Source organism: Hippocampus guttulatus, chromosome 17 (assembly GCF_054856545.1).
Source record: "Hippocampus guttulatus isolate MCC_2025c chromosome 17, RoL_Hgut_1.0, whole genome shotgun sequence".
NCBI lineage: Eukaryota > Metazoa > Chordata > Actinopteri > Syngnathiformes > Syngnathidae > Hippocampus > Hippocampus guttulatus.
In genome coordinates, this window is record NC_141277.1 from 12,716,818 (window position 1) to 12,729,805 (window position 12,988).

Consider the following 12,988-nt stretch of genomic DNA (forward strand, 5'->3'; position numbering starts at 1 on the left):
AAGGCAGACGTATTTAGGACTACCTTTCAGCTTGCCCCCCCCCCCCCCAAACAATGTATGAAGTCAAACCCGTCGCGCTGTCTCTGCCTGCAGGAGAGCTGAGCACAGGGGGGAGATGTGTGTGTGAGTGTGTGTGTGTGTGTGTGTGTGTATGCAAACAGCTCTGTTTGTGTCAGAGCTACACCCCTACAAGAAAAAGAAAAAAAAACATAACCTTGTGGAATATTAGCTTTTATGTGGTATCTGGCAAAATATACTGTACATACATTTGAATTAATTAGTAGTTTATTTGTCGCTTTTTAATCTTTCAATGTAAATATAAATATATATATATTAATATAAATAAAAGGAATAAAAAAAAGATACTTTTCACCTGACACCGATGGAAACAAAGAATGAGAATCGGTGAACAGTTTAACCAGCTCATGTCTTCCAGTTAGCCTGTCAGGTCTAATTCTACTCCAGACTATGTGGCACTGGATCTTAAGACCTGGGCTGTGCTTACTGGCAGCTCGACAAAAGCAGTATGTTCTTAGCCTGTCTATTCGCACAAGGTGACAGTAACAAACAAGGAGTCCCTCCATTTAATGTCAGGATTACAGTATCACCGTTTTTATAATACGCTCGTCACATCATGTAAAATGGATTTTGGGAAAGCGTATTTTAATCTTAAAACTCTGTTTTTGACAACGATGATGTTCAAATGGGGTGAGTAGAGGCAACTTGGTTGTATTTTAATTTGTTTCCTGAGTCTAACCATAACTTTGATTTGCAAGAACAATTTAATCTTGAAGCCTGTCTGTAAACCTATTGTGTTTAGCTTGCATGTATTAGCATTATTACTGAGTAGATTTAATCATCATAAGGGGTGGCACTAAGTAGTCACTATCAACTTGGGCTGTGAACCATACACTCATGGTTGCTTATGCTCATAGTCTCCGATCACAAGATGGATCAATATGTCTGTTTCATTCACTTGTGTATTGACTGTATACTTGTGTATTGATTACTGAGCAGCAGTAGAAGTATTGTAAAGCATTTTTACCAATGTTTAATAATCTTTAGAATGCCGCAAGGAAAGAAGGCATGGCTAAAAAAAGGAGTGTGATTTGAATATAAAACATTTACCGGCATATGTTAACAAGCAGGACGGCCCGGTAGTCCAGTGGTTAGCATGTCGGCTTCACAGTGCAGAGGTACCGGGTTCGATTCCAGCTCCGGCCTCCCTGTGTGGAGTTTGCATGTTCTCCCCGGGCTTGCATGGGTTTTCTCCGGGTGCTCCGGTTTCCTCCCACATTCCAAAAACATGCATGGCAGGCTGATTGGACGCTCTAAATTGTCCCAAGGTGTGAGTGTGGGTGTGGATGGTTGTTCATCTCTGTGTGCCCTGCGATTGGCTGGCAACTGATTCAGGGTGTCCCCCGCCTACTGCCCGAAGACGGCTGGGATAGGCTCCAGCACCCCCCGCGACCCTAGTGAGGATCAAGCGGTTTGGAAAATGGATGGATGGATGGATGTTAACAAGCAAGCAGAATGTGTTTTTTTAGTAGGAATGTAGCTGCTTTCAAAAAATTACTCAAAAAAAAAACACTAAATACTTTCGTTAGGAACTTTCAAAATTCTTATAAGAACAAGATTTATGAGTGGTAACTCCTGCACGGCAGAATGAAGTCAACTGTGATGCAGACTTTGTAACGTGGTCTTCGACTGTATTGATGGACATGGGAAGCGTTATGTCACTTTACGTCACATTTGCATACCCTATTTTCCAGACCGTTAGGTGCACTGGAGTTTTAGGCACAATATCAATGAACGGGTCTATTTTATACATTTTCATACATAAGGTGCACCAGACTATAAAGCACATTATCTGGACGAAGAATTGTATGTCACATAGTTTATTGTACTGTATGTTTATTTGATAAATTTAGCGATATTATGCTAGGTTCGGACTGCGTCTTGCATGCTTTTGTTCACTGTACAACCACACGCCAATTCCTTCAAGTGGAGAAGAGAAGGGGCTCTTTTGACAGATGAAAAAAGTTTGAACACTGTTTATTAACCTGGTGACCAGTGGTTGTGTTATTATATTGACTGCAAAAATGCTATCTTGCTTGACAGTTCAAAAGCGGTAAACGTGAAAAAAATCACTAACCAGATATGCCAAATTTCTCATTCGGCATTGTCCAAACCTGCAAGTTTTTTCCTCTATCCTGGTATCTACTGGAAGCTGGCTGTGACATTTTCCTCTGTGTGCCACAGAACGTAATGATAGTGTCCCACAATGTCCCACAACATTGAAAACGTGAAGCCAGAATCACTCGGCTTGCGTTCGGTCTGACCGCAGCATTAGGCTAGTATGACTACCGGAATTTGAATTCAATATGATTAATTTAAAAACCAACTCTGCACCAAATTACACAGCAGACTGACGAGTTTTGAGAAAATTAAAATATGTTGCTTACAATCAAGGAGAAACATTACATTTCCCCATTCTGCCAACTCAAGTTGAATTGCAGGATCAGAGTGGAAAAACAAGGCTTGTTATTGGTGAAGAAAATCCCAATGCAAAGACATATTGAGTTGGAATTCTGCAAAAAAGGAATTGTGGCCCTGCAAATGTCTTTGTGTGTGTGTGTGTGTGTGTGTGTGTGTGTGTGTGTTTAATTTCATTGTTCGGAAAATAATTTTTTAAAATGCACATCTAATTTCTATAATCTTTCTAAAATATTCAGTAAGTAAGAGTCTTGCATTTTTGTAATTCTGAACTGAATGAAATAGATATTCATAAGAATAATAGGATAAAAGTATGTAAGGGAGAAATACGAGTCAATAACCTTAAATTTAAATCATATATGCGAGCCATTCTGTCATGAGAAGATTAGAGCAGCAAGGGGATTGTTCCGAATGGCAACAGGGATTACAACATGAAGAGGCTGCACAGGTCAAGGAGGCCAACTAACCTGCTTTGGCTCAACTCAACTCAACTGTATTTATAGTGCACTTTAAAACACTTTATAGTGCACTCCAAAACAACCACCACTGCTGTACATGGAGCAAAATAAATAATATAACAACAAACGAAACAGTAAAACTAAAATCAAGTCTCATGCCGAGTCACAAGCCAAAGAATAAAAATTTGTTGTAAAAATTAGTTTTAAAGATGAGCAGCGAGGGGGCTTGCCTAAAGTTTAATAATAATACATTTCATTTGTAAGCGCCTTTCACAACACTCAAGGACACTTTACAACCAAGAGCAAATAATAAAACCACAGATAAAATTATAAACAAAAGAAGAGAAAGATTTAAGGTGGATATGCAAGTCTGAATAGGTGGGTTTTGAGCTGGCTTTTGAATGTAGGAAGAGTCAATATTACGAATATTGGGTGAAAGTGAGTTCCAGAGTTTGGGGGCAGAGCGGCTGAAGGCTCTGCACCCCATTGTACTGAGACGGGCAGAGGGTAGAGAGAGGTGGAGGGAGGATGAGGACCTGAGTGAGCGAGAGGGAATGGAAATTTGAAGAAGATCTGACAGATAGGGGGGGCGGGGGGCAAGGTTATGGATGGCTTTGAATGTATAGAGAAATATTTTGAAATTCATTCTAAGTTTGACAGGGAGCCAGTGGAGCTGTCGGAGGATGGGGGTGATATGATGGAAGGAGGGGGTTCTCGTGATGATCCGGGCTGCTGAATTCTGAACAAGTTGAAGTTTATGGAGGAATTTGTGATGGAAACCAAAGAGAAGTGAATTGCAATAGTCGATATGGGAGGTGACGAGACTGTGAACAAGGATAGCAGTGATGTGAGGAGTGAGTGAGGGACGGAGACGATTGATATTCCGGAGGTGGAAATGTGCAGACCGGGTAATGTTATTGACGTGGGAGTGGAAGGATAGTGAGCTGTCGAGGATGACACCCAGGCTCTTAACCTGGGGGGAAGGAGATACAGTGGAATTATCAATTGTGAGGGAAAAACTGTCGGCTTTGTGTGGAGTAGATTTGGTACAGACGAGGAGGAGTTCTGTTTTATTGCTGTTTAGCTTGAGGAAGTTATGGGTGAACCAAGATTTGATTTCTGAGAGACAGTGAGAGAGGGATGAGGGTGGGAGGGAGGCGTCGGGTTTGCTGGTGAGGTAGAGCTGGGTGTCACCCGCGAAGCAGTGAAAGTGTAAACCAAAATTGCGAAAAATATTGCCAAGGGGAAGAAGGTAGATGATGAAAAGGAGGGGACCCAGGACAGAACCCTGGGGCACACCAGAAGAGGGATTGTGAGGTGAAAGAATTGAATTGGATGAACTGAGAGCGGCCAGTGAGATAAGAATGAAACCAACGTAGGGGGGTGTGGGTGATGCCTATGGTGGAGAATCTGTTAAGGAGGATGGGGTGAGAGATGGTGTCGAAAGCTGCACTCAGGTCAAGGAGGATGAGGATGGAGATTAGGCCAGAGTCTGCTGCCATGAGAAGATCATTTGTGATTTTTATGAGGGCTGTTTTAGTACTGTGACGGGGACGGAAGCCAGACTGGAATTGTTCATATTGTCGGCGAGGTGGGAGTGGAGCTGAGAGGCAACAATTTTCTCAAGAATTTTAGAGATGAAAGGAAGGTGGGAGATGGGGCGTAGGTTATTGAAATCATTGGGATCTGAACCAGTTTTTTTCAGGATTGGGGTGACAGCTGCAGTTTTGAAGGGGATAGGAATAATTCCAGTAGACAGAGAGGAATGAATAATGGCTGAGATGAAAGGAAGCAGAGAGGGTAAGCAGGATTTGACCAGGACTGCAGGGAGGGGATCTAGCTGACAGGAGGAAGTCTTGAATTTGATGATGAGGTCTGAGATTAATGAGAGATGGGGGAGTTCAAAAGAAGATAATAGTTGGCAAGGGGTAAGATGGTCAGAGGAGGGGAGAGGTACAGCGGAGCCCAGGTGCTGGTGGATTTTGTTGATTTTTTCATTGAAAAATAGGAGAAGAGCATTGCAAGTGTCAGACGAGTAAAAGTGAGGTGGTAGGGAGACAGGGGGTTGAGTGATTTTGTTCCAGAGGGGAAAGAGAGTCTTCGTATTTCCAGCATTGGAGCAGATGAGTCCAGAGTAGTATTGTGATTTTGCTTGCGAGATGGAATCCTTGTAGACGGATAGTTGAGCTGTATAGGTGTCCTTGTGAGCAGTGAGACCAGTTTTCTTGTAAAGTCTTTCAAGCTGCCGGGTTTTGGATTTCATGGAACGGAGATGAGGGGTGAACCAGGGGGCAGACTGAGTAAAAAAGACAGAGCGGGACTTGACAGGAGCGAGCGTATTGAGGATGTTGATGAGACCAGAGTTGTATCGGGAAACCGAGTCATCAAGAGTGGAATCAATGTTAGGGTCAGGGTGGCGATCCATGAAGTGAAAGAGTCAATGTTAATGTCTTTAATATGACGGTAAGCGATGGTCCGGGGTGATTTGGCGATTGAGAGCTGGAGGGTAATGTTAAATGAAATAAGGAAGTGGTCCGTTATCGGAAGTTTGTTAGCAGTACAGTTGGAGGGGGTAAGACCAGAGCAGCAAATCAGATCCAGATCCTTTGATGTGTGTGGGGAAGTCTACAAACTGATAGAAACCAAAACTGTCAAGTGAAGAAGTGAAGTCAATGGTAAGAGGAAGGGAGAGTTGTCCATGTGTATATTAAAATCTCCCAGGATGATTATATTTGGTGACAGAGAGGAGAGATGGGTGAGGACAGCAGACAGTTCATTGAAGAAGTCACAGTGGGGTTTGGGGGAGCGGTAGACTCTCGCAATAATCGTGGGAGTGGATCCGGGTATTTCACAGGCAAGGCATTCAAAGGTGGAGAGTGGAGATGAGAGAGACCGGGAGTACTTTCCACTTCTCGCGGCGTAATATCGCGAGACCTCCTCCGCGACCGGAGTCGCGGGGCTTGGAAATGTAAACAAATCCCGGGTGAGTAGAGTCGTTAAGCTGTGAAAAGTCTCCAGGAGTTTGCCAGGTTTCATTCAAACAGAGAATGTCAAGCTTACGGTCAGTGAGGATATCTTGGATAAGATTACCCTTCCCAGTAAGCGAACGGATGTTGAGTCGCCCGAAGTTGACGCCAGCAGTATCGCTGCTGCGAGGGCCATTTGCCGACCTAGCCAAGCCGGCGAACACACCATGGTCGATGGACCGGCTGGCGTTTCTGAATGGCCGACGGGAGGATGACCAGAAGGAGGTGATGCTTTTGGACCGGTTGAGGCGGAAGCCCCGACGAGACCCACGGTGGATGTATTTCCGGGAAGGAAAGCGAGCGATGTCCGGGAACTGGTGTAGAGCCCAGCCATTGGAAGCTGAGCCTGAGGAGCTCAACCACCGAGTACTGGAGCAGACCCTCGGCAGGTCGATGGAGGAGCGACAGGATGGTCCACAACAGTAGAACCCAGACACAGGCCCTGCCGACCCCCATCACGGGGCACAACGGTGCGGAGATGGCACGGGGCCTGGTCCGAGAGCCGAGCAGGTAGGACGCTGCGACACCAGGACAAAAACAGTCGAAAATGGTTGAGGGTGTGAAGCAAGAGTGGATTGGGGGCTGGAGTGGAATGATTGTCGTATGAAGACAGTAATGCGAGGACAGTAAAACAGTCGACCGTAAAAACACAAAAAGTTGTGGGAGAGCAGCGGCAGCCAGACGCGCCAGCTTTCACTCAACCCGGAAGTTGCCCCCGAATGAATGAATTTAACTATTCATCCATTTTCAACATCGCTTATCCTGAACAGCGTTGCGGGGAGTGCTGGAGCCCGTCACAGCTGACGAAGGGAAAAAGGCAAACTAGACTCTGAACTGGTCGCCAGTCAATTACACGGCAAACCTGAAATTTTGTGGGAAGTCATTCCAAAGAGAGAGACCGACATCGGAAAAGGCTCGATCCCATCTGAGCCTTGGCTTAGTCCTTAGTACCTCTAAAAGTGTTTGGTCTGCAGACCTGAGACTCTGGGTGGAGGAGCTCAGCGAGGTAAGGTGGGGCGAGGCCATTTAAAGATTTGAAAACAAATAATAGAATCTTAAAAAGAACTCTAAAATGCACAAGGAGCCAATGAAGGAACGCCAGATCGCATGGATGCAGGATGTCTTTGCTGTGCGGTTGGGAATAAATTTGTCTATAAAATTTATCATTCCCATACTGCGCATTGTACATGTTTTGTCTGTTGGTCTTGTTATGTTCAGTATCCCTTTTATTTTGTCTTGGTTTGGTTGTATGCCTCGTGTTGTAAGTTTGCCCCCAAGGAAAAGGACCTCTTGCACTTCATACTCACACTTGGCTCTATTGTTTCAGTCCATACTTTTGTACGCACTCCATCACCTAATAAAGCCTCTGGTTGTGCTCTTGGAGAGTCAAGCCCCATACTACAATGTCATCGACTCCCCCTAAGCCTTCAATATTTTCCATTGCTCTGTGGAATATTTATGATGTAGATTTTATTCCAAATGGCGGTTAAGAGCGACATGGTGCAGGAGTGGTTAGTACGTCCATCTCACAGTGCAGAAATCCAGGGTTCGATCCCAGGCTCTGGCCTTCCTGTGTTGAGTTTGCATGTTCTATTCGTGCCTGCATGTGCATGGGTTTTCTCCAGGTACTACGGTTTCCTCCCACATTCGAAAAACATGCATGGTAGGTAAATTGAGTACCTTGAATTGTCTCTAGGTGTGACTGTGAGTGTGAATGGTTATTTGTCTGTGTAACCTGCAATTGGCTGGCAAACAGTTCAGAATCAGAATCAGAATCAGAATCATCTTTATTGGCCAAGTATGTAGAACACACAAGGAATTTGTCTCCGGTATAACACGCTGTATTAGTATCATCGTAAACAACAAATCATTGAACCATTTTAGAGTAACCAGTAGCAGTATTTGTAGTACAAGAAGAGTGACTACGTCAGTGACTGTTTAAGGAGTTAATGGCTAGAGGGAAGAAGCTGTTTAAGTGTCTACTGGATTTGGTGCGCATGGATCTGTAGCGTCTGCCTGAGGGGAGTAGCTGGAAAAGGTGGTGGGCAGGGTGCGGGGGATCCAGGAGGATTTTCCGTGCCCTTGTCTTGATTCTTGCAGTGTGCAAGTCCTCAAGAGTGGGTAGGGCGGTGCCAACGATTTTTTCCGCCGTCCTAACTGTCCGTTGAAGTCGGATTTTGTCCTTTTTTGTGGCGGCCCCAAACCAAACCGTGATGGAAGAACACAGGATTGATTCGATGACTGCCGTGTAGAACTGTCGTAGCACCTCCTGTGGCAGGCCATGCTTCCTCAGCAGTTCAAAGTGTCCCCCGCCAACTGCCCAAAGACAGCTGGTTTAGGCCCCAGCATGCCCGTAACCCTCATGAGGATAAGCAACCTTGGTAATGGATGGATGGATGGAATCCTCTAATGGTGTTATAAAGTACGAATACTGCTACTGGTTACTCTAAAATGGTTCAATGATTTGTTGTTTACGATGATACTAATGCAGCGTGTTATACCGGAGACAAATTCCCTGTGTGTTCTACATACTTGGCCAATAAAGATGATTCTGATTCTGATTCTGAAGTGTTCTAGCCATATGACAAATTGGGTATTCAGTCACATACAGTACCCGCTAGGTTTATCAAAGGTGCAGTATTTATTACTGCACTCATCCAGTCTTAAATGCCAGAAACCTTGTGAAGCTTTAGGTTTTGTGAAATAGGTTGCTCTTACCATTTCACTGATTTCACCATTTTTTCTCATGTGGGTATTTGGTAGTACTCATGCTTGATTTTTTTTAATTTCGATCTTTTAGGCCCATGCATGTTCTCAACTCATCATTCTTTCAGACAACCTGGGAGTTGACCCATTCAGTAGCCTCCAGTCCAGTTCTTTTCTTTTGCTGGAAAATGTACCAAGGTGGCAAATCCAGGAACAGAAAGTAACCACAATTTGGCTTTTGCCACGGGTGCTCCTACTCAACCGACAGTCTCCCGGGACAATAACATTAGTGTCACATTTTGAGTCTGTCTCAGCAGTCTTAGCTCTTCACAGCTCTTGTCACTCAAAAGTGATTCACAATTGTCAGTAACAACCAAAAATTGTACATGGTACACTGTTACCTTTAACATTGACATTCAATTTACAGGTACCCAAGCACTTCATGGGTGGCCATTGTAATCTTTCAACTCTTTCTGTATATTTTTGTCATTACCTGCATTTCTCTTACATCAGACATGCTAATGACATTTGCTTTTGCACCATTGTCCAGTCTCATAATTATGAAATTCCCTTTAATCAGCAGGTAAGTGATCATTTTTTCATCATTTGTGATGCTGTTGAGTTTTTCTCAATCATTTTCCCAGTTAATGAGGCCAAGATAGAAAGTGTCACTTAAATCTGTGTCATTCACTCCATTTTACATTTGCCACACTTTATTTCTTAGTGTTTGGTGAAACCGATTTGAAAAATAGCTTTTTTTTCCAAAAGCTACTACCTGTCTGAATGTAAATGATGAAAATAATAGGAAATATAGGACGAAATAGTCATTGCGGGGTGTGGGCAGTGGAAGCTGTACAACACAGCCAGCTTCCAACACCGGGACAGAGCCAAAAAATTAGCAAGTTTGGAATAGGTGGCGCGGTGTGAACGTAGCATTACCATATTAATTATTGTCACATCGCCACTCTGCATTATTTGCGTAACTGTTGCTTATCAGTATTTCAACACTAGTGTAAACTTTAAAGAGCTCAAGGACTCTGCGTCATTTTCATAACTGTCGTTATTTTACCACGCTACTGGTCATTCACAAGCAAATATGGGGCAAGGTTCACGTCTTTGTGAACAACTACGTGAGAAAATTGTCAAACAGCTTAAGGACAATGGTCCTCAATGTATCTATCCATTTATCCATCCATTTTCGAATCCACTTACCCTCACAAGGGCCGCAGGGGGTGCTGGAGCCTATCCCAGCTGTCTTCAGGCAACCCTGAACCGGTTGCCAACCAATCGCAGGGCACATAGAGACGAACAACCATCCGCGCTCACACTCACCCCTAGAGACAATTTTGAGCGTTCCATTAACCTGCCATGCATGTTTTTGGAATGTGGGAGGAAACCGGAATACCCGGAGAAAACCCACGCAGACACGGGGAGAACATGCAAACCTCCCCTCAATGTACAATTCCAAGAAATTTTGAGATTTCATCATCTATGGTCTATAATATCATCGAAAGATTAAGAGAATCTGGAGAAATCACAGCATGTAAGCGGCAAGGCTGAAAACCACAGATTCTCATCCTTAGGCATCCCCAGTGGGACGTCTGCATTGGCAAAACATTCGGTACACCCCAGATTCTCATCCCGAGAGTCCTCTGGTGGGTTGGCCATGTTGGCCAAAATATTAGGTGCACCCCGGATTCTCATCCCTCAGCGTCCCCAGTGGGTCGGCCATACAGGCCAAATCATGAGCAACACCCTGGATTCTCATCCCTCGGCATCCCCAATAGTGCAGCCATATTGGCCAACACATTAGGAACACCCCAGATTCACATCTCGAGATTCCTCCAGTCGGTCGACCATGTTGGCCAAAATATTAGGTGCACCCCGGATTCTATATTCTATTCCATACCGAAGAAATCATTACCAACGCCCCGGATTCTCATCCCAAGACATCCCCATTGCGGCGGCTATATTTGCAAAAATATTACATACACCGTGCCACTAATGCCGTTGTGGTTCACTTGTCTGACTTGTGTGCGGTCACCATGAGATCATTTCCCACTCCACAAAGGTATGAATGGTTGTTCATCTCTATATAGGGGTGTTCACACGGCACACATTTGCTCCGGTGCTGCACCGATGTATTTTGTTGCGATATGTTTTACACGGGAAAAAATTTTGTGGAGCGGTCACACATGCAAAGCCGCTGAACGTGTTAGCACCAGCGCAGCGTCGGTGCAGCTCCACTTGCGGTCACACGGCAGTTTCTGCAGCGGAGCAAAATGACAGAAAACAAGGAGCTGTCGTGTTGGTTACTTTTAAAACTTATACACAACTCAAGCAACTACTGTACAGGCACGTCATTCTCCTTCTCGGTCTCTGTGCCTTCTGCTCGAGAGTGACCGCCGATGAAAACGTAAATCAACGATGACTTCAATGACACTCAGAAAAGCAAACATGTAATGCGCCAAACAGAAAATCAAGAGAGGAAATCACAAAATAAATTCTATGGGGTGCGGGGGATTGTGAACACACAACAAAGGAACTAAAAACTACACTAACAACTCCGAGACAGTCCAGTCTCCTACAAAAGGAAAGATGGCGTTTTGGGACTATCTCACCCCCCCCCCCCCCCCGTTCTAGTTGAGATGGTATAACCCAAGAGGTGACGCTTGCTACTGTTACCAGCCATGTCTTGTGTCGTTATTAAACAAACACATGACGGAAGTACAACAGAGCACGAAAGCAACGCATTCTCGCCGTATGTAATCAACTCTTCTCATGCGTAGCGACGCTACCCCCCCCCCCCCCTCCCCCCGCAAATGAGCATTTATTCCGGAGCAAATTGTAGAGTTCACACGTGCAAATTTACATTGGTGCTGCCCCGCAAACGAGCATTTGCTCCGGAGCAAATTTAACCCACCTCAGGGAGGTGGTGTAAATTTGCACATGTGAACGTTCAACTGGGGCAGCGCTGGCGCAGCACTGGAGCAAATCTTGCCGTGTGAACACCCCTTATGTGTCATGGTTTGATTTTTTGGTTTCAGTTCCGGCTGAAGTGGAAGGTGTTCCCTGCAACGGTGCACCTGTCTCTTGATGCAGTCACTGGACTTTATAAGGACTCCGACGACGGCTGTTCTTTATCGGATTATGAATTTTGCTCGCTTTTCATGCCTCAAGTGATTGTTCTCAAGACCTCTTGTCCCTGCTCATAGTTCACTTTCGTCCATCTTGATCTCATTTTTGTATGTATTATCGCATCATGTTGTTCTCTTCAGTTTGATTTCGCATTATTGAACTCTCTTGCAATTTAGTTTTTTAGGGTATTCTTGTATAACTATTACATTGCCATGTTTGTTCTGTGTTTTAATGGCTCTTTGTTGCCAGGGACCTTGGTTTGTACTTCGTCGGTTCTATGCTTTTCTCTAAATAAACACTTTTTGTTAAACCTTTATCCCTGTCTACGTGTGTGAGATCTCATCATCATTTGGGGTATACCCGAGAACTTGTCAATGTTCCCTGCGACTGACTGCCGACCAGTTCAGGGTGTAGTCCGTCTTCCGGCTGAAGTCAGCTGGGATAGGCTCCAGCACTCGCCTGCGACCCTGTTCAGGATAAGCAATGCTGAAAATGGATGGATAGATGGATTGCGTACACCTGAGAGGCTTTCTTCCTTGCTTTTAATTTCCTACCTTGATTACTTGTTTTCTTGCTTCCTAGTTTCCTTCCTTCCTTCCTTCCTTCATAGATCCTTGCTGCCTTGTTCCCCAGCTTTCTTCCTTCCTTATTAGTTTCCTTACTTCCTTCCCTGTTTCCTGGCTTCCTTGTTTTCAAATTTCCTTGTTACCTTGATTACTTATTTCCTTGCTTCCTAGTTTCCTTCCTACCTTCCTTGCTTCATAGATGCTTGCTTCCTCAAGCTTTCTTCGTTCCTTCCTAGTTTCCTTACTTCTTTCCTTGTTTCCTGGCTTCCTTCCTCGCTTGCGTCTTAGTTTCCTTGCTATTTTTTTCTTTGCTTCCTTCTTTCTTTGGTTCCTAGTTTCCTTGCTTTCTTATTTAATTGCATTCTTGCTTCCTTACTTCATTGTTTCCTTTTTTCCTCGCTTTGCTCATTTTTTCTCCTTTGGACAGTGACCCTTTGAGGGTCTGAGGAATAGGCAATTCCAAGTCGAAGCGTGAAAACTTTTTACAATGAATTGATTGGGCAAGCATTCACAAAGTAATAATGCATATTTGAATTAGGGGTGGGCACCAACACAAGGCAATGGAAGTTATCACAAAATCAATTTAACAACAATTACA

The 12,988-nt window shown here is 44.3% G+C and overlaps 1 protein-coding gene across 2 annotated transcripts in view; it reads left to right on the forward strand.

Annotated features, from left to right (window-relative positions):
• The first annotated feature begins 516 nt into the window (after nucleotides 1-516).
• Nucleotides 517-12,988, forward strand: part of crb2a (crumbs cell polarity complex component 2a) — a 55,622-nt gene continuing 43,150 nt past the window's right edge. For both annotated transcript variants that reach the window (XR_015103553.1, XM_086135527.1), the window contains exon 1: nucleotides 517-708. Coding sequence is in view for 1 of the 2 variants with exons in the window: in XM_086135527.1 (XP_085991653.1) it covers nucleotides 588-708 (121 nt within the window). In the remaining variant the exon portion in view is untranslated. The remainder of the gene's footprint in view (nucleotides 709-12,988) is intronic.